Source organism: Lycium ferocissimum, chromosome 11, assembly GCF_029784015.1.
Source record: "Lycium ferocissimum isolate CSIRO_LF1 chromosome 11, AGI_CSIRO_Lferr_CH_V1, whole genome shotgun sequence".
NCBI classification, from domain to species: Eukaryota; Viridiplantae; Streptophyta; class Magnoliopsida; order Solanales; family Solanaceae; genus Lycium; species Lycium ferocissimum.
Window position 1 is genome coordinate 29,409,677 of NC_081352.1, and position 19,533 is coordinate 29,429,209.

The 19,533-nt window shown below is 33.9% G+C and overlaps 1 protein-coding gene and 1 long non-coding RNA gene across 3 annotated transcripts; both read right to left on the reverse strand.

Annotated features, from left to right (window-relative positions):
- Positions 1-284: 284 nt before the first annotated feature.
- LOC132036643 (uncharacterized) lies at positions 285-1,111 on the reverse strand. The gene is made up of 2 exons (XR_009409637.1): positions 955-1,111; positions 285-729 (listed from the first exon to the last, which is right to left on the reverse strand). It is a non-coding gene; the product is annotated as an uncharacterized LOC132036643 (long non-coding RNA).
- A 2,566-nt stretch (positions 1,112-3,677) lies between these two features.
- Positions 3,678-14,262, reverse strand: LOC132037389 ((E,E)-geranyllinalool synthase). 2 transcript variants are annotated; one of them, XR_009409862.1, is made up of 12 exons: positions 13,699-14,262; positions 13,368-13,560; positions 11,216-11,454; positions 10,186-10,437; positions 9,336-9,544; positions 7,982-8,097; positions 7,497-7,595; positions 6,562-6,783; positions 6,346-6,475; positions 5,701-5,952; positions 4,605-5,205; positions 3,678-3,978 (listed from the first exon to the last, which is right to left on the reverse strand). XR_009409862.1 is itself a non-coding variant. In XM_059427897.1 (11 exons), exons 1-11 carry the CDS (start codon positions 14,030-14,032, stop codon positions 4,669-4,671), a joined length of 2,583 nt encoding a protein of 860 aa, XP_059283880.1. In that variant the 5' UTR covers positions 14,033-14,261; the 3' UTR covers positions 4,592-4,668. The 2 variants fall into 2 exon arrangements, 1 of the variants encoding a protein (XP_059283880.1); XM_059427897.1 differs by lacking the exon at positions 3,678-3,978 and having other exon boundaries at positions 4,592-5,205; positions 13,699-14,261.
- Positions 14,263-19,533: the final 5,271 nt, after the last annotated feature.

The window sequence follows — 19,533 nt, forward strand, 5'->3', positions numbered from 1 at the left end:
GAAACAAAAGTTAAAAATGTCCAAGATTAGACTAAAAAGGAAAATCAGAAAATAAGATAGTGAAAATATCCCGGGAGGATAAAAAATCATGTGTCTACATCCTGCCCCTGTTTGACTGGGAACACGAAGAGTTTTCAGACAAACAAGTAGACGAAGAGACTAGTTTGACCCGATCGTTATTCCAAAAGAAGGGGGAAGAAAGAGAACGATGCAACCGAGCCCTAGTTTTGGGCATCCTACATATCCCAGGTTATAAGGGAATCTAGTCACGTGTAGTTCAAGAGTAAGAAGGGAGATGAAACATATTGAGGTGAATAGTCGAGCGAGGTCCTGTCGAGGCTCCGGTCCACGGTCCTGTTATTACATCAAATGAAAGACAAAAGTGAAAAAGAAAATACAAGTACAAGATCCTAGCTATGGAGCTTCTCTGGAATCTTGACTCGAATCTTCATGTCTTCCCAAGTGTGAGATAAACACTTCGATCTCGAATTGAACTTGAAAGTAAACTCCATGCTTCAGGTGAAGTCCAAATCTTGAAATTGAAAGGCAGTTGAATGTTGACCATATTCTTCAGGCGGGTTCCTGCTACTTCTAACTGAAAGTACACCCTATTCTCCAGGCGGGCTCCAGAACTTGAAATTGAAAGATGTCCCTATTATCCGGGCGGGTTCCTGAACTTGAAATTGAAAGGTGGCCCTATTCTCCAGGCGGGTTCCTGATCATCCCATTCTTCAGGCGGTCCGGATTTTCTTCCCATTCTTCAGGCGGGTCCTGACTTGCTCCCATTCTTCAGGCGGGTCCTGACTTGCTTCCCATTCTTCAGGCGGGTCCTGACTTGCTCCCCATTCTTCAGGCGGGTCCTGACTTGCTCCCCATTCTTCAGGCGGGTCCTGACTTGCTTCCTATTCTTCAGGCGGGTCCTGACTTGCTTCCCATTCTCAGGTGGGTCCTGACTTTCAGGTGGGTCCTGACTTGCTTCCCATTCTTCAGGCGGGTCCTGTCTTGCTTCCCATTCTTCAGGCGCGTCCTGTCTTGCTTCCCATTCTTCAGGCGGGTCCTAACTTGCTTCCCATTCTCCCATTCTTCAGGCGGGTCCTGACTCTCTTCCCATTATTCAAAAGAGTCCTGACTCTCTTCCCATTATTCAAGCGATTCCTGACTTTCTTCCCATTCTCTAGGCGGATCCTGCAAATCATCAAAGACAAACAACACGAACAAAACTTTTCTGCCCCAGTTTGCACCAGGAAAATTTTTGTAAGTGTTAGCAAAATCAAAAACTATATGTAAATTAATTCAATGATGAAAGTAAAATCGAATGCTCTAACATAGGAAGTGCGTCTCCTTGTAGCAAAATCTAAAAGACCCAGACTATGAACTGCGTCTCTTAGGGGTTAAAATTTAAATACTCTAACTAGAAAGCGCGTCTTCTAGGAGTAATGGTTCAATTTAGGAAGTGCGTCTCCAAAAAAAAAAAAAAAACCTGAAAGACCCAAACTAAGAAGTGCGTCTCTTAGGGGTTAAAGTTGAAAGACTCTGACTAGGAAGTGCGTCTCCTAGGAGTAAAGGTTCGAATTAGGAAGTGTGTCTCCTAAAACAAAACCTGAAAGACCCGAACTAGGAAGTGCATCTCCTAGGAATTCTGGTTTAATTTAGGAAGTGCGTCTCCTAAAACAAAACCTAAAAGACCCTGACTAAGATGTGCGTCTCTTAGGGGTTGAACTGAAAAACTCTAACTAGGAAATGCGTCTCCTAGGGGCGTCAATATTCATAATTGAAAAGTTGATCAATTTTGTTACTTGCAAACCTATGTTCTGACATTGCCTTATGCATCGGAAAAAATGAGACATTGTACCTTTGAATATTCAAACTATGAACCTTTGATTTGAAAATAACATCCATCCCTATTTTAAAACAAAGAAAATCTATGAGTTTTAAAAACATGGTGGTTGGCTTGTGGCTTTGGCTTTGAGGACGATTGCTTCTGTCTTTTCCCTATTCGACACTGATTCCAACTTGTCTTGATAACCTTTATCATTGAAGACATCTCAAACCTAACCATTGTCGGCCTATGATGCTTACTCAGGACGTGTTGATTTTACTGATACTACTCTTGCTGCAACCCTTTTGGGGTGTAGAGTGTTTCAGGTGATTGATTGCGATATGTTGGGAGATGCACGGTACCTACCTTGAAGATCTCCTTCCACTTCATTCCGGGATAGAGAATTAGTCTTAGAGTTGTATTCCATTCTGAAGTTTACATTAGTCGCTTTTGTACTAGTCTAGACCAGGTCGTGGGATTCAGAATGAGTCTTGTAATTACTTAACTGTTGTAATCCTTTTCGAACCTTGAAGTTTATAAAATTAATTGATTTCCGTTGTTAATTATATATTTATTGGATTAAATGAATTTCCTTTACTTGGTTGATGTGTTATGTAATCCAGGGTTCGCCTACCGAGGAGGGAAGGGTAGGTGCCCGCGCGATTCTAAATTGGGTCATGACACAATTGATATCATGCCAACTTTTAGATATTCATCCATAGATGGCAAATTTGAAGTGCGACTCCACAAGCTTTCCATCCTCCATGAATGAAATGTCTCCTTACACTGTTAGAACAAAATTTATTTAACTTAAATTTAATTATACCAAAAATTTATTTAACTTAAATTTAATTATACCAACAATAAGTAGCAGCCAAATCGAGGAATTTCGCTAAGAGTGCTTAAGATATCTGAACATCCTTTTTCGAAAAATTATAATGTATATATAGGTCAAAATTACTTTTTGTACATATATATTAAATCTTAAGCACCCTTATTGAAATTCTTTACTTCAACGCGTGCTGTATACAGACACCATGATTTTCTGATGATTTTTCGAATTGTCATTTTTTTGTTGAGTTTAACTTTTTTACGCTGACTGTTAAACAATTTCTTTTATACCACTTATAAGATGAGAGAACTTGCCATGTGTTGTAGTGGTGGGGTGATGCCAATTTTGTGTTGAAAGTGGTACATTTTTGCAACATCGCACACAAGAGCATCAAGTTCTTCAAATATGATCTTACTTGGGCCATCAAGGGTCTTGGCATCCCACCTATGAAAGAAAACAAAATATTTTATGTACATGATAGGTTGTAAAAAATATTTACACGATCAGATCATAGAAAATTAGATAATTACCTTTGTATTGCCTTAGTTAATAGTTAGAGTTCACTTAAAGAGCTTCCTCATCATAAAAATCATCAGCTACAGTAATAACTATGGAACATTTTTGCAACAACGAAGAAAAGATTCATAAGATAGAAAATTACTGCTGCTTCCTGCACTTGCAAAATAGGAATATGTGGTTTTTTCTCTCCCAAATCCAATGTCTACAAGACCCTTCTCTTTCGACCAGCTACAAATCCCAAAAAAAAAAAAAAAAAAAGGAAGGTAAATAAATAAAAGTAAAGTCAAAATATTATTGTAATGACCAGAAATCAGAATGATGCAATATATAATATAATGTTTGATTTATAGACACCGATAATATTAAAAAGTTTATTATGTGAAGAGGTTGATCTAGAATTTGAAATTTATAGATTTTGAATTCTAGTTCTTTTGGGGTTGCTGGGTTTTGAATTTCAAAGATGTTTCCAACAATCAAGTAAACAATAATTAATAACAATTTCATAAATGTTTCTGACGATCACAGTAAACGTGACCTTAGCTTTTGTGAAGCAAACCCTTTTGCAGACCAACCAAGAGGATTATTATAATTCTTAGGAGATTGCCTTTCAGCAAAATGTATGCCAATGCCTTATAAATTTGATAGTATAAGGTAAAGAAGAAAAGTAGAATGCTAAAGAATGCTTGAAACATGATATATCTTATTATTACAATTTCAATATTAAAAGAGTGATTCCCAATCCTAGCAAGAGTTACTTTTACAATCAATTTACAATGTCGGACTCCCGTACATTCATATTGTTGGAAATCTTATGGAAATTTGATCACGAACTATTTTTGAGAGTGCCAATAGAGGGTGTATCCCCCGAAAATCTAGGAGCCAGAATCTAACAAAGATTTATTTTGGTGAAAAACCCAGCAAAAGAAAGGAGAATAATTTATGTTTTCGTCATTTCTATCTCATCACCTCATGTTAGGACTTGAATTATATAGGAGGAAGATCATCAACCAATAGGGTCAACCATCGAATAAACCAACGTTATCATCGAGTTTTTAATGCCATCACTTTAAAGATTGTTATTGAATAAGAATAAATATGAGTAAAGAAACTAACAATGGTCATTCCACCGTTTATATATAATGACTATTCAATATGGTCTTTTATTGGGTAGAATGAATAGGCTCATTATTAAGGATTTCAATGCCTTCAACGGATAACATAGAGTAAATACTCATTTTGAAAACTTTTAAGACAATTTGATCAAATTGAAGATAATAAAAACGTTTGAAATCAAATTCATTTGACATGAATTCTCACCATAAAGGCTAATAAAATAGTAATAAATCTTTGTACTAAAATTCATTGACCAATTGACCGACCTCATTATTTTGAGATACCAAAAAATAATATTTTTCTAACAATTATTGTCACTACAATATTACATATTATACAACAATAACAACAATAATCAACAACGGTTTCAAGATGTTTCTGACAATCACAGGAAGCACGATCTTAACTTTTGAGAAGCAAACCCTTTTGTAAACCAACCAAAAGAATTATAATTCTTAGGAGCTTGCCTTCCAACAAAGCTTATGCCAATGCCAATATTACCAACTTGTTGTTTGAAGTTTTTTCCATTGAGACATGCATTGAATTTGGCAATCTCAATCTTCTTTTCTTGAGGTGGTAACATTGGTGGCAAAGGCTTTGAAGGTGGTGGCATAGGAGTTTGTTGTTCTTGCTGAAGAGGAATGTAAATAGCTTTCATTATGTCTTCAAGTATTGCTGTTTGTGTATCAAACAAATTGCAAGAATTGAAGAACATGTGGAACACATTTAGGCAAGAAAGGTGAAGGAGCTTCATTGTCCTTGGCATGTCATTGGACCTATCCATTAGGACATTTTCAAGAAACTCTTTCTTCTTGTCTCCCAAGATCTTTTTTATAAAATCAATTGAATCTTCAATGTGTCCCTCAGGGTTTTCATTCAAGTGAAGTAATGTGTAGTTCATCTTCCCTACTTCTCTTTCTTTCTGCATATTAATAAATCATGCCATAACAAAAGTTAATGTTCATCTAGTTCATATTAGTAAATTTAATTTGCAACTTAGGGAACACACCTATAAATATTAAATTATATTTGTGTATATATATACACAACACACACACACACACAAAAGACTAACACTAGTTACTCGAAAAATAAACATTAGTTTCATTACAAAAAAAAAAAAAAAAAAGGGCTAGAAAATTTGTCTTTAGTCTAGCGCTAAATAGCTCGTGGCTAACAAATTTTTTAATAATCCATCACTATTCATCCTTAAATAGGATTAACAACGATTTTTTGTTGTTTAGCATCAAAAGTGTCTTGTCACTAATTCTTGTTTTTTTGTAGTGTTTGGAACAAACATAAAGCCTTATTAAAACATCACAACCTCAAATTTTAAAACATGTGTACTAACTGAAATATTATAATAGATCGACATCACTTATATATCTAAAAATTTATGAGATGGACTTGAACTTACTTGATAGCTTTGGATGTCATTCAAAAAACGCGTGGTGGCCATGAGCAACTTTGTAATATTTTCATAGTGTCCATTAATTGGCCCAAGCTTTTCACTTGGCACTGTTGGACATGCAAGGGAAGCTGCATGAAGGACCAAAATATGTGCACCAATTGATATCATCCCAACTTTTAGATATTCATCCATAGATGGCAAATTTGAAGTTCGACTCCACATGCTTTCCATCATCCATGAATGAAATGTCTCCTTCCACTGTTATAATAACACTTAATTCAACATGAATTTAACTATACCAACAATAATTAACAGCCAAAGAGAGGAATTTCGCTAAGAGTGCTTAAGGTATTTGATATATATATATATACACACACACATAGTAGCATAGCCACATAGACTGAAGGGTGGTGAGTTGAACACCCTTTTTCAAAAAATTATAATGTATATATAGGTCAAAATTGCTTTTTGTACCATATATATTAAATCTAAAGCACCCTTAATGAAATTCTTAACTTCATCGCGTGCTGTATACAGACATCATAATTTTTTGGTGATTTTTCGAATTGTCATTTTTTTGTTGAGTTTAACTTTTGTACTCTGACTATTAAACGATTTCTTTTATACGACTTATAAGATGAGAGAAAATACCATGTGTTGTAGTTGTGGGGTGATGTCAATTTTGTGTTGAAGGTGGTACATTTTGGCAACATCGCACACAAGATCATCAAGAGCTTCAAATATGATCTTACTTGGGCCATCAAGGGTCTTTGCATCCCACCTATCAAAGAAAACAAAATATTTTATGGACATGATAGTTTGTAAAAAATATTTACACGATCAGATCATAGAAAATTAGATAATTACCTTTGTATTGCCTCAGTTAATATTTGGAGTTCACTTAAAGAGGCTTCCTCATCATAAAAATCATCAGCTACAGTAATAACTATGGAACATTTTGCAACAACTAATCGAAGAAAAGATTCATAAGGTAGAAAACTACTGCTGCTTGCTGCACTTGCAAAATAAGAATAAGTAGTTTTTTCTCTCCCAAATCCAATGCCTACAAGGCCCTTCTCTTTCGACCAGCTACAAATCCACAAAAAAAAAAAAAAAAAATAAATAAATAAAAGTTAAATCAAATTTTATTGTACTGACCAAAAATCAGAATGATGCAATATATAATAAAATATTTGATTTATGGGAAAATTACAGTCGAATACCATTCGCGCATCTAGTTTACAAAATACATACACAATGTATAGGTAATGTATAAAGTATATTAAATATACATATAATATACATACGTATACACTACTTATACAAAGTGAATAGGTAGTGTATACTTCGGCCATGTTTGGGATACTAGATAGATTACGAACTTCTACATTTAGGTATTTATAGTTATATATATATATATATATATATATATATATATATATATATATATATATATATATATATATATATATATATATATATATATATATATATATAGTTATTAGCCAAGAGGTTGATCCGGAATTTGAAATTTATAGGTTTTGGATTCTAGCCCTTTTGGAGCTAATTACTGGGTTCAATATTTATAATTGTACATATTAAATGAATTTTTAAGACAAATATATATGACGCTCGGACAAAAGCTATTGGGTTTATTAAAATAATTATATGCAATTATCGTTTAGGTAATCTGACTGAAGGTGAAAGTAGTATTTCTTTTAGACTGTCATGCATAAAAGTTAGCTAATATAATACGGTCAATGGAAGGGAAAAAGTAAAGATGAAAGGGGATGTGTCTGTACCTCTTTAGGTCTTCCAATTCCTTCCTGTAAATTGACTGCCGATATTCATAATTTTGCACGGCTAGCTGCATTAACTTGTCATTTTGCAGATAAGACAACCTAATAAGATACATTTAAAATAAATTAGTCATAAATCATTTGGTTATGAATACTTAATATATTGATCAATAAATAAGATCTGACTCACTACTTCTAGAATTAGATATTTTCATGAAAACAACGTTCGTAAATTTGTCTTCTGAAATATGATTTTCCCAAACCTAATTCTCACCAAAACCAGATCAATTTTCAAAAAGCGCGTATGGAAAATAAGTTCCCATTGAAACACTAGAAAATTTCCTAAACTTTCCGTGGAAAAACACTACTATTTAGATGTTTCCCACCGATTTCAGTGAGAAATACCCACAGAACATTTTTCAGTGGGGAAATAGAGATTTTTTAATAGTGTGTACACAATAATTGTCAAAAGTATATTAAATACTTACCAATAATATGGGGATTTTCCAATTGTGTGACGGAGAGATTGATTTAATTCAATCCACAATCTGTGGTCAAGGTGTTCAAGTCGAGCAAACCATGGAACATTCAACTCATGTTCAATCTATTAAAACAAGACAAATTAGCATGTAAGAACTTATTCCAATTATTCAAAATTTAATTGATAGCAACAGATATTAGATATTGCCTCGTCTTGTTGCTTAGTTCAATTAAATCCAAAAAAATCTTATCTTGTGATGGTTTTTTGTGAGCACAATTTATAATTGGTAGAGAATAAATTGATAAATGACTCAATACTTTGCTAAAAAGTACATAAATATTTGTCATGAAAACAACGTGTAAAATGACAAGACTCGGGTTTTTTAATTCACACTAAAATGACAAGACTCGGCTTTTTTAATTCACACGTCATGGTAAAAAAGGTAAAAGAAAATGACAAAACAGAAAAAAAGGTGTACTTGGAGAAATTTTATGGTGGGTGAGGCATAAATATGACTTGGCATGTGAGGGTGGAGCACAAATATGACATGGCATATCTCACACATCATAAAGTTTTTCGTGTACTTGTCGATGGGTTGAGTGTATAAAAATGTATACTTCTTATGAGTGGTGTTGGAGCTCCACATATTTTCTATTTTCTCTTCTTTTATAAAAAATGAAATTTTATATTAAGTACATTCCTACAAGGTCTTTCAGAATAAATGAAAATGTCAATATTAACTAGTTTCAAAGAAACAAATGAGACAGACACAAATATCTTTTTATTTTTGTGATAAAGAAATCACATCAATTGTGGAAAAAAGCCACCTGAAGTTTTGTAAAGAAAGGTCGCTCCCCTCCCACTTTATCCCCACAAATGTCATTTATAATTTCTAAAAAATTAAAAACCGTTGGTTATTAATCAAAAGGTCAGCGTACCATATATAGAGTTAAAACCAGAGGCTTTACTACTTTTAATTTATTCAAAAATTTTGAATTTGGAATCTAAAATAATTTTTAAATTATTTTTATTGCATACACCCTATATATGTTGTTTAGATTCTTCAAAAATAATATACTGGGATGTGTCAGATCCTTACAAAACTTTTCATTTTTGAAGGATCTGATATGGGTGCGACGTCATATTTGGAGAGTCCGAGCAACATATCGACCGCACCATGAAAATTTAACCATAGATATAAATTATACATCAATATTTAGCATTTCGGTTTTTGAAATCTTGATAAAATGTAGTATTAAATAATCAAATAAAATGTAGTATTAAATAATCAGTCTCAAAATTTCAATTTTTTTTCAAATAACTTTTAGGTTCAAACACTATTATGTAGTACTACTACTTACCAATTTTTGAAGTGCTGGAGGTACTGATAAATTGTCATTGTTTACAAGAAAATTTCTGGAGAAAGATCTTGCTTCTTCCATTTCAGATTCTCCATTGAACATTAGATCTGTGGCTCTGTACACATTGTACATCACATATGCAAACTGTTCTTGGTTCTTTTCCATGTAGGCCCTTGTGTGCGGTTGATTAAGAAACCAACAAAAACTCCCTGCCATTGCCAAACAAAGAAATTCTTAATTTCAGTAGTTACAGATAAAATAGTACACACAGAGCGTGTTTGATAGGACAAAATTAAAGTCATTTTGCATGTTAGGAAAATAATTTCGAAAAAAATATATTTCGGTGTAATATTTTTTTTAAAAAAATCTAGTTATTTTTTCCATTGGGACGGAACTAAACTTTTATTAAAGTGATAATTGTTCATCATACACTGGTAAGGTACGTAGGGATTCTCGAGAAGAGAGGAGCCATGGTGGTCCCCTCTTGGATCGCTCGGATCCTACGTGTAATCAAATGTTGGATGTTAAAGATTAAGAATAATACTAGAAAATCTAAGAGTATTTGAATAAAGTTTTCAAATGCTAAATATTAGTGCTCATAATAATGTCTAAACGATAAATTAGAAGTTAAGATAATTGTAAGAGAAAATGACTTTCGCCCATAAGTGAGGCTGCGAGGAAAGTCATATTTTTCGTGTTTGATGACAATGTTTTTCCTGACCAGTAACCAAATAGTAAACGCCTAGACATTAATCTCCTCTTGAAAAATATTTTTCTGAAAATAACCTTTGTCATACGAAACACCGAAACACATTGATATAATAATGTTTTTGTTTAAATTTTAAAGTACCTTGATTTATTTTGTAGCCTTGCAATCTGAGAAGCCTAAAAGCCAATGAATCCTTGAATAATCTCTCAGGCAAATCACTTGTTTCTGGTGATACGTACTCATTAGTTTGCAAGTTCGTTTGATAATTCTTGTAAACTTGGTCAAGAATTTGTTGAATCTCTTTCTCAAAGTGCAGAGCTACTCCCATTCTTTGTATGTTATCAACCATGCAAAGCATTTCTAGCTCTTCATCCACTGGAAATCTTGAAGGCACTGCCAAAAAAATGTACATCAGCTAAGCAATAATTGTACTTGTAATCTCAATAAAATGAGGCAAATATTATGGAAAATTAGGATTTAAATTTCAGTAAAAACAGAAAACGCTAGATATCTTTTTTCATCTTCCTAAATTTTCGTTGATAGAGTTATCTAGTACATGTACTGGTCAGAGGTCGATGAAGATTACATATTATGGGTTCATATATTTTTGACACGGAACATATATATTCATATGTGAATTAAAAAAGCATATCCCTCTGTACAACTTTTCCATCTGTGAATTAGAGGGCTATATATTCATATGTTTCTGTACGGCTTCTCCTTGATGTGTACTTTAATCTTTATTCAATAAAGTGCATTGAAAGTCAAAAAAAAAAAAATCACCAAAGTTTCAACAAATACTGCATTAATTAACCCATAAGTATTCTAGATCTGCCTCTAGTGCTGGTAACATGTATGTACATGAAAGAGTAGTCGAGTTAAAAAAAAAAAAAAAAAAAAAACAGCAAATATTATTGCTGTTTAATTTTATCATTTAGTTTGACTGGGCACGAAGTTTAAGAAAATAAAAGGAGATTTCTAAATCCCGTGGTCTAAAACTAAAGATCATGAGTATGATGTACCAAAATATATATCTATCGAATGTTGTGTTCTTAAACATGTCATGTGAGATGTTGGAAATAAAAACTTACACTACTAAATATAAAAAGTAGTAACATTTTTCTTCAAAAAGATTAGAAAGATAAATGAAAATAAAGAGAGTACTACGAACCTCCATTGGGACACTTCTGAACAATGGACATGAGATACTCAAGGCATTTTGTACTTCCAGTAGCCATGAATGCTTGTGCTATGGCAGAGGGAGATTGGAACAAAGAACCATCTTCTTCACATAAGTGTTTGAGGACTTCAATTTCTTCATTAACAATACAATTATCACTGTGTGATAAGCTCTCCAAATATGTCAAAATGGGTTGATCTTGCCCTGCTCTCAGACCATTGAGTTTTTCACTGAATTTTTTATAACAATAATGGTGAATAATTGTGGTTTTTGTAGTATCCCATAATTAAAAGCTAGTAAAACTTCTTTATTCTTCTTGTTGACTTGAGTCCAGGATATAGAGTTAGTGTGTTCAGAACGGGTATGATATTATTTTACGTATATACTTTTTCTTTTATGTATATACATGTAAAGAGCAACGTTTAGCCTGCCCACATCTTCAAAATGATATTTGTTGAATGCTCCTATGCTTTGTGGATTGAGAGAAACCAGAGACTATTTGAAAACAAGAGTAAGAATGTGGATATGTTGGGCAAGGAATTGGCAGTTCTATGCACTGTTCCAGCCCTGCCCGAACTTCAAGCTCTAATTTATAGTTTCCAGTTTTGATGACTATATGCCAGTGCTTGTAATGTTGTTATAGTGTTCTGTTTTGAGACCTTAGCAAGTTGTGTTGGATGTGCTAAATTTGTAATGACTACTCTTGATGATTGATAAAATCTGTTAGTTATCCAAAAAGAGTTTATGTAAAAAGATTTTTTTACACCATCAGGTAACATTAACCTGCTACAACTACCAATTTTTCTAAATTAATTTTCTATTTCAAAAATTTGTATTCTTTTTTTTTTTTCCCCTCCTCTCTCTTTCCTTTTCAAAGTTTCCTGTCTTCCTCAATCTCTCATTTAACACCGAGGATGGCTCATCCCCATAATCCATTCATTGTTCTTTATCTCTATTAATTAATCTTTAGAAATCTCAAATTGTTAATAGTGACATGAAGATCTAATTTTATCAATAAAGTATAAGCCAATTGGCTCCTATATGAGTATTATTTTCCTTTCCAGTAATCTCTTTAGCGTTATCCTGCGTCCCACAATATTAATCTTTCAATTATTTTTAGCCAAATCATGCATTCAATGTGTCTGTAAATTTGCTCAGAATAATTGCACTTGTATCAGTGATTATTTTGTTACCAGTTATTTGATATTTAGGATATTTGACATATTCCTATATTGCGAATGTAAAAAATAAGATGCTTCTACTCTGAATTCTTGTTGTTATTTGTCATGATCATGACTTGACGTTGTGTCACAGTGAGAAGAAGCAACGAAAACTAAGAAATTATTTAAAGAATCGAAGAATTACTTCTGAGTTTGATATGATGTTGAGAAAAACAATGAAAAATTTCAGACTTAGAGAAGGAAATAAATTTGGTTAAGAACACAACTAGGAACTAATTTTGATTAGAGTGCAAAGAGGACTCAACTTGTGTTTATTGTTTTTTGCCATAATTATAACTATATTAAAAAAGGTATAGTATTTAATTACTTAAGAAAGTTACCATGTTTATCTTTAGAATTATCTGATGGTGTAAAAAATCTTATATACCGACGATACACAAAATTTTAACTCATCCAAAAAAAGAAAAGGAGCAACACATTTAGTCGAACACACATAATCTGCTCTAGATCTGCCCCGTATGGGCATGCAGATATTGCTCGTTTCATATGAACCCCACGCGGTGGCGGATGGGCAATAAGTAGTGAGTTGACTAGGTTCATATAACGCCACGTTGACCCGACAAATAAAAATCTTGGATTCACCTTGACCCTAAACGGTGTGACAGGACATTATATATTTCTCCGAAAGTTGTTACTAGATATGTACATATGGATAATAAGTAAAATTAAAATAATGTATATAAATATAGTATATGATACTGCTTGTCATTCTTTTGTTCACGTTAAAATATCAACATCAAAACCCTTTTTAGACTAAGAAAATTCTTTTCTCCATTCTCATGGATAGAGCTGATGTTTTTTTACGGGTGATTGTCTTTTTTTTTTTTTGAAAAAAATATTGACACTAACGTACTATTTACGAAAATTCCTACGTATGTCACAGTATAATAATTAGTAATTACCTCTCAAGAATTGCTTTCTTCTTCATGAAGACGTCAGATAACAATCCGTTTGATCCATTAACAAGAATAGTATCGAGGCCTTGTGCTTTTGCAAGTTGAAGCATTGAAGGAAAAACAATGGTAAACCAAAGTGGGAAACGTTGAGAATTCTCCTTCAAAAGTGCATCCGTATTTGCATGAATAAACTTCAGCCCTGAAAATCACAACATGCACAGTAAAAATTATCAATTTTAGAGAATCTGACACAAACACGATAGTAATTTGGAGGATTCGAGCAACACGGAATCTAGGTAACAATAATTGCAAAAAAAAAAATCTACTTTAATTTTACCTTTCCTTACGTGGCTTTCACCCACATTCCATTTCTTGAGTGCTATCATGCAAGCAAGAGTAGTAGGGAGAGCATAAATGGTGGGAAGATTTTCACCATTGGGTTCACCCCAAAACCCTTGCTCATTTTGGTTGTTGAGAATCCAATTTAGACAACTCTCAAACATAGGACCATTGGCTTCTTGATTATTATAAGGAATCATGGCCAACCAAGCAGTGTCATAGGCAGATGTTTGGGTAACAAAAGTGTTGTTAAAATCTTGGTTTGAGATCAATAACTCTTTCTTGATCTCATTGACAAGAGATTCAATGGAAGACAATGATGAGGAATCCATGAGAATTGCAAAGAGAAGCTAATTAAGAGGTGATATCTTAGCTAGCTTTAGCTCTTCTTGGGAGTGATGTTTTGAGAGACTGATGGTGGAATATGCAAGGAAACTAGGTCTATATATAGAGAGACATGAAACATTCCATATTAAAAAAAAAAAAAAAAAATCTATGAAACGACCACGTCAAAAAATATGTAAGTAATCAGGTTAACAAAGTTTTATAATAAGCATTAATTACTGATATTGAGTTCCCAAGTCGGAGGAGATGGAGTTAATATTTGGTCCCCTTAATTATATGGTCTTGGACAATATTCAATTATTCACCTCATGAATTGCTTTTTGGGGTTGAGTTAGGGCAATGTCCAATCTCACTAATATGAGGGATCTAAAATTTCATATAATTGAAGTTCAGCCATATGAAACTACATGCTTAGCTAATGTCTGTCGAAATTGGTACATGTTAAATAATTTTTAAAAGCTAAGTGCAGGTTTAGATAGGGTATCCAAATAAATATCCCATAAAAATATTACGGTTAACAAGTACTGAGAGTCTACATTTTTTATATTGTCAGTATATATTCCCTCCATTAACTTTTATGTCCACTTTTAATTTTGCACGTCCCTTAAAAAATAATAAATGAAGTATATATTTTACAATAATATTTATATTAATTGGTGTATAGTCTTATTGAATTTACAAGATGATTTGAAAATGAGTAATTAATAGTTAGAGTAAAACAAAAATAAAAAGTGACAAATAAAAGTGAACGGGGAGTATAATTTAAATCCGCTGGAAAATTGCCTCCCTATGGAAATTCTAAGTGTGGACCATCGTCAGTCTTTATGGAAACAAAAACGCCCACAAAATTAAACATCATGGTTGTTATTTGTACGGATAACTATATTAGCCATTAAAATTAGGCTTAATGCATATGTCGTCTTCTAAACTTGTCTCTTTTTTTTTTATTATTTTGACACCTTAACTAAGTGTTGCTCCTATTGAACCCCTGAATTTGACTTCAAGTATGTATCAAACACAATCCAACTTACATAGTAACATATATGGTGAGTTTCATTTTCTTTAGTTTTACACATGAATGTCAATCGCATCCTACGTGGAAAATTCAACCAATTAAAATACCGCACCCATTTTAGTTATACACATCAGATAGAAAGAAATGTGTTACTGTGTTATGCAAGTGAAGAAGCACCACTTAAACCAATCAAATAACAAAACTGGAAAATAAGAAATTAAAATTGGAAACTAAAACTAAAAACTGAAAAATAAGAAACCAAAACTGGAAAATAAGAAACCAAAAAATGACGCAACACCAGATCCTATTATGTTATTCCAAAATCCTAAAAAAGCTTCAAAATCAATCTCAAAAGGCTGGTGTTCAATGTCGAATGGCTTGGTTCTTGAAAAAAGGTCGTTATACACATTTTTGATGATGTGTATAATTAAAATGCGTGGGAAGTTTTAATTGGTTGAATTTTTCACGTAGGATGCGATTGAAGTTCACGCGCAAGGCTAAAAAAAAAAAATGAAACTCACCATATATGTCATGTAAGTTGGATTGTATTTGATTGACATACTGAGGCCAAGTTAAGGGGGTTCAATGGGAACAACACTTAATTGAGGTGCCAAAATATAAAAAAAAAATTGCAAATTTAGGGGGCTGCATATGCATTAAGCCCTAAAATTAATTATGAAAGAGACTTTAGCAGGCATGGCAGTTTTTTGGACTTTAGCAGGCATGGCAGTTTTTTTTACTCTTAAGTTCACACGCTAAAACGTTTTACATATAACTTCAAGTTTCAAAGATCATGCTATGAGACAAAGATGTAACAAAAATGAAAACTGTAGTTGGATAGTATTTTAGTTTGGTCTTTTAAGTCGTACTAAAAAGAGATTACTTGCTCTTGCATTATGAAGTAGAAAAGGAGAAACAGAAACAGAGAAAAGTCATAGAAAAAAATTATGGTAGAACTTAGAAGCATCTCAAACTTCATATTGTTTTTTTTTAATTCTATTATTAGTTTGCAAGAGGAAGAAAAGTTCTCAGAATATATATAATGTGTGGTCATCGTAAGAATTAAAAAGACTACAATTTAAGCAAATACAATCTATTAATACCTATGTATGTTTAAAATACGTACACATCATCATGGTTGTTGTTTGTACGGATAACTTAAATAGTCATCAAATATTGAAGAGGATTTGCAGCCATGGCCATTAAGTTAGGTTCACACGCATGTAACTTCATTTTCAAATGCCAGTGCAATGAGATAAAGATGTAACAAAATTGTATAGTTGAAAAGTATTTGTGTATTTTAAAGATACGCAGAATCCATTTTGGCCGGGTTGAATATTCAGCAAGTACGAGTGATAAAAGCGTAAGAGTTATATAAAATATAGGTCGGTTTCACATGTTCCGATCCTCAAACTTAATTAGCTGTCTCAATTACATCAATCTTGATTGATTACATTGAACCGAGTATTTTTTTTTAAATGTATGTACACTTTCAGTCGGATAGAAACTCCTGAGCAATATGTTCAAGCAACATATCATATCGCTTTGTTCCTGTTCACTCTTCAACTTGATCATTACATTCATAGCTTTCACAATTAGTAATGGAAGAAGATGACAAAAAGGAAGAAGATTCTCCTTGAAAGCTTCAACCACCACTCAATGGCACTAATGGCTAAAAGACAACAATAAAGTCTGTCAGGGAATATTCAATAATGTTCACAAAAACCTAGGCAAGTTGATTTGTAGAGAGAGAACAAAAAGTAAAAAAATTGCCTAAATGACGACATGCGGGGCCAAGTATGTGGTCACATCAGGAGTAAGTGACCGCATCTGGAGTTTGCAGTGTCGCATGTACTCCGCATTCTAGTGCACTTTGTCTAATTCACTGGTTGCTCAGAGCTAGAGTATGCGACCGCATTTTGGAGTTTGCGGTCTTGCGTCGCATCTTGCTACATATTGGTAAACTCTCTATTGATTTGTGCAAACACTTTGCGACCGCATCTCGAATATGCGGTTCCACATCTTAGCCGCATTCTCATTGCTTTTCTCCTTTTTCTGCCAATTTGTTCCCTTTATGCCCTCGAACTCACAAAACCTTAAAACACACAAAAACATAATAGAAATAAAGAAAAATACTTGAAATGACTCCTAAAAAGCATAAGTAGTGGATGTAGAAAGCCTGAAAATTCACGACTTATTAACACCCCCAACTTAACCTTTTGCTTGTCCTCAATCAAACAACACAAGATTTATGAATCAAACTAGACTCAACTAACAACATGGAATCCATATGACTATCGGTTGGTACCAATAATTAGGCTACAAGCATGTGATTCTTTAACTGAATAACTCTTTCATTTCCAAATACGATTTTAAGAATACAATGGAGCTTCAAAACAATCAAGCAACAACAGTCAAGCCTCAATAAGTGACTCAAAACCACTAGCTTACTAGATATTCTCATTTGACTCAACTTGGAATTTGTTTCAACATCACCGCTCTATCGTAATTCATAGGCCCTCACAAGAAAGAAAGTCCCAAAGTCACTATATTCACAACAATAACACATAGGACATAACACAAAGTTACTCACACTCAACAAAGAAATTCAAGTGTTAACAAATATATATCATACCATATGCTTGCCCTTATTTTCATTCATCACTAATGCTTGCCCTTATTTTCATTCATCACTAACTCAAGAATGTTCAGTTGGAAATCACATAAGGATTTTTTCAAGCTTCTAATGTAGGCTTAGGGACGGGTAGGATAAGTATTTGGGATACAAGTGACTACGCCCACCTTGAACACTACACACACTGTTCATTTAACTCTTTGTCCACTTTCCTCTTCATTACAACACATTGCTCTTTCCTTTGCATTGTAGTTTCCCCTCAATTATTGCTAAAACCCTTTTTTTAATTTTTTATTATTAAGCATTTATTTACAAAATCACAACACAATTCTTCACTACTTCTCAAGCAACACCCATACCAACACCCCCAACTTAGGCTTTTGGCCTCATGTTCACAATTTTAATATTCAAGGAGGGACAGGTTCAAAAGAGAGAATTCCATCAACAAGGGTAAAGGCTTGTAATGTGGCAATCAAAGAAAAAGTCATAGGCTCAAATGGGGTTACTAATGATAATATTTATACAATGGTAGGCTAGAAAGGCTAAAGAGGCTCAAAATCACAAAGATAGCCTAAGGTCATCTCTCCAACCAACATAATCAAAATTAGCATTAAAAGACTAACCGGACAAGTTCTAGATGATAAAAGTAAGCACAAGAATTATTCACCAAACACATACCAGACATGGCATATGAACTAGTCAAGATAGGTCAATTTCACTTCCTAAGGAAGAACAAATAGAGCAATATCTCATAATCCAAAGTAACCCAACTAGTAGGTAAAGAGTCACAAAACGAGTCAACAAGTTGTCACAAAGATCATTCTTTCCTATGCATTAGGAGGGGCTCAATTAAATGCTTCACATGCAAGAGACTAACTCTATTAGTACCAAATAATTTATGATGTCATGTCGACCCTATAAGACTTAATTCCCTTGAGAAACCATCCGCATATCTATCATTAGGACAAGCCGACTCAAGCTATCTAAAAACACCATGTTCAAAGACCATTAGCATCCTTGGGAAAAGAATCTCGGCTAAGAAAAGACAAGGATATAGCTAATACTTACAAAACATGGGCAAACATTACAACAAAACACCAACTAAAAATCCACAATATCGAACAAAACAAACTTACAAAACTAAAAAAAACAAAACAAAATATCCAACCCACATGAGAGACTAAGGCTACCCACCCCCAACTAAAAATATCGCGTAGTCCGCAATACAACATACAAAATTAACAAGAGGTGAGACTCCTTGTGATGCATCAAGCATCATCTTGAGCCGCATCAGAAAGAGCTAAACCAGGCTCATTTGATGGAATGATAGTCTCAACAAAGAGTGTCAACTGGTGTGGAGTCTAAAATCTGGGGATGCGAAGAAGTTGCTTCATCAGCTGGTACGGGTGAAGCATCAGGATACTTCCCTTTCTGGGACATAAGATCCCTGATGGACTGTTCTCGAGCTCTCTGCATATCTTGCTCAAGCTCCTCATCAATGCGAGCAATATGATGCCCATGCTGAACAGAGGTTGCGAAGGAGGTCTGGAGCAAATCCTCCAAGGCATCAGGAAACTTCTCAAAGTCAACCAACTCCTCATACTCGTCATCCCCAACTCCCTGTGGATCAGCTGTAGCTGTAGTGTGGTCAGACGAACCCTCAGCTGCCTCTGGCTGGCCTCCTCAGTACCCATGGCACCCTCAATGCCCATAGCCTCAAATGGTGTAGTTCGGGGGGCAAAGAAATCGGTCCTCAGCTGAGCGAGGTCACTCTTCACTCCTCTCAAATGCTCAATATCACCTGCCTTGAGCTTCTCAACCCATTTCTCCAAACTCAT

Coding starts and splice junctions, on each gene's coding strand:
- LOC132037389 (XM_059427897.1), bottom strand. CDS start 14,032: ATGGATTCCTCATCATTGTCTTCCATTGAATCTCTTGTCAATGAGATC. Junction 11,455..13,367: donor AAGAAAGCAATTCTTGAGAG/GTAATTACTAAT, acceptor TAAAAAATTCAG/TGAAAAACTCAATGGTCTGA. Junction 8,098..9,335: donor CTCCAGCACTTCAAAAATTG/GTAAGTAGTAGT, acceptor TTGTTTTAATAG/ATTGAACATGAGTTGAATGT.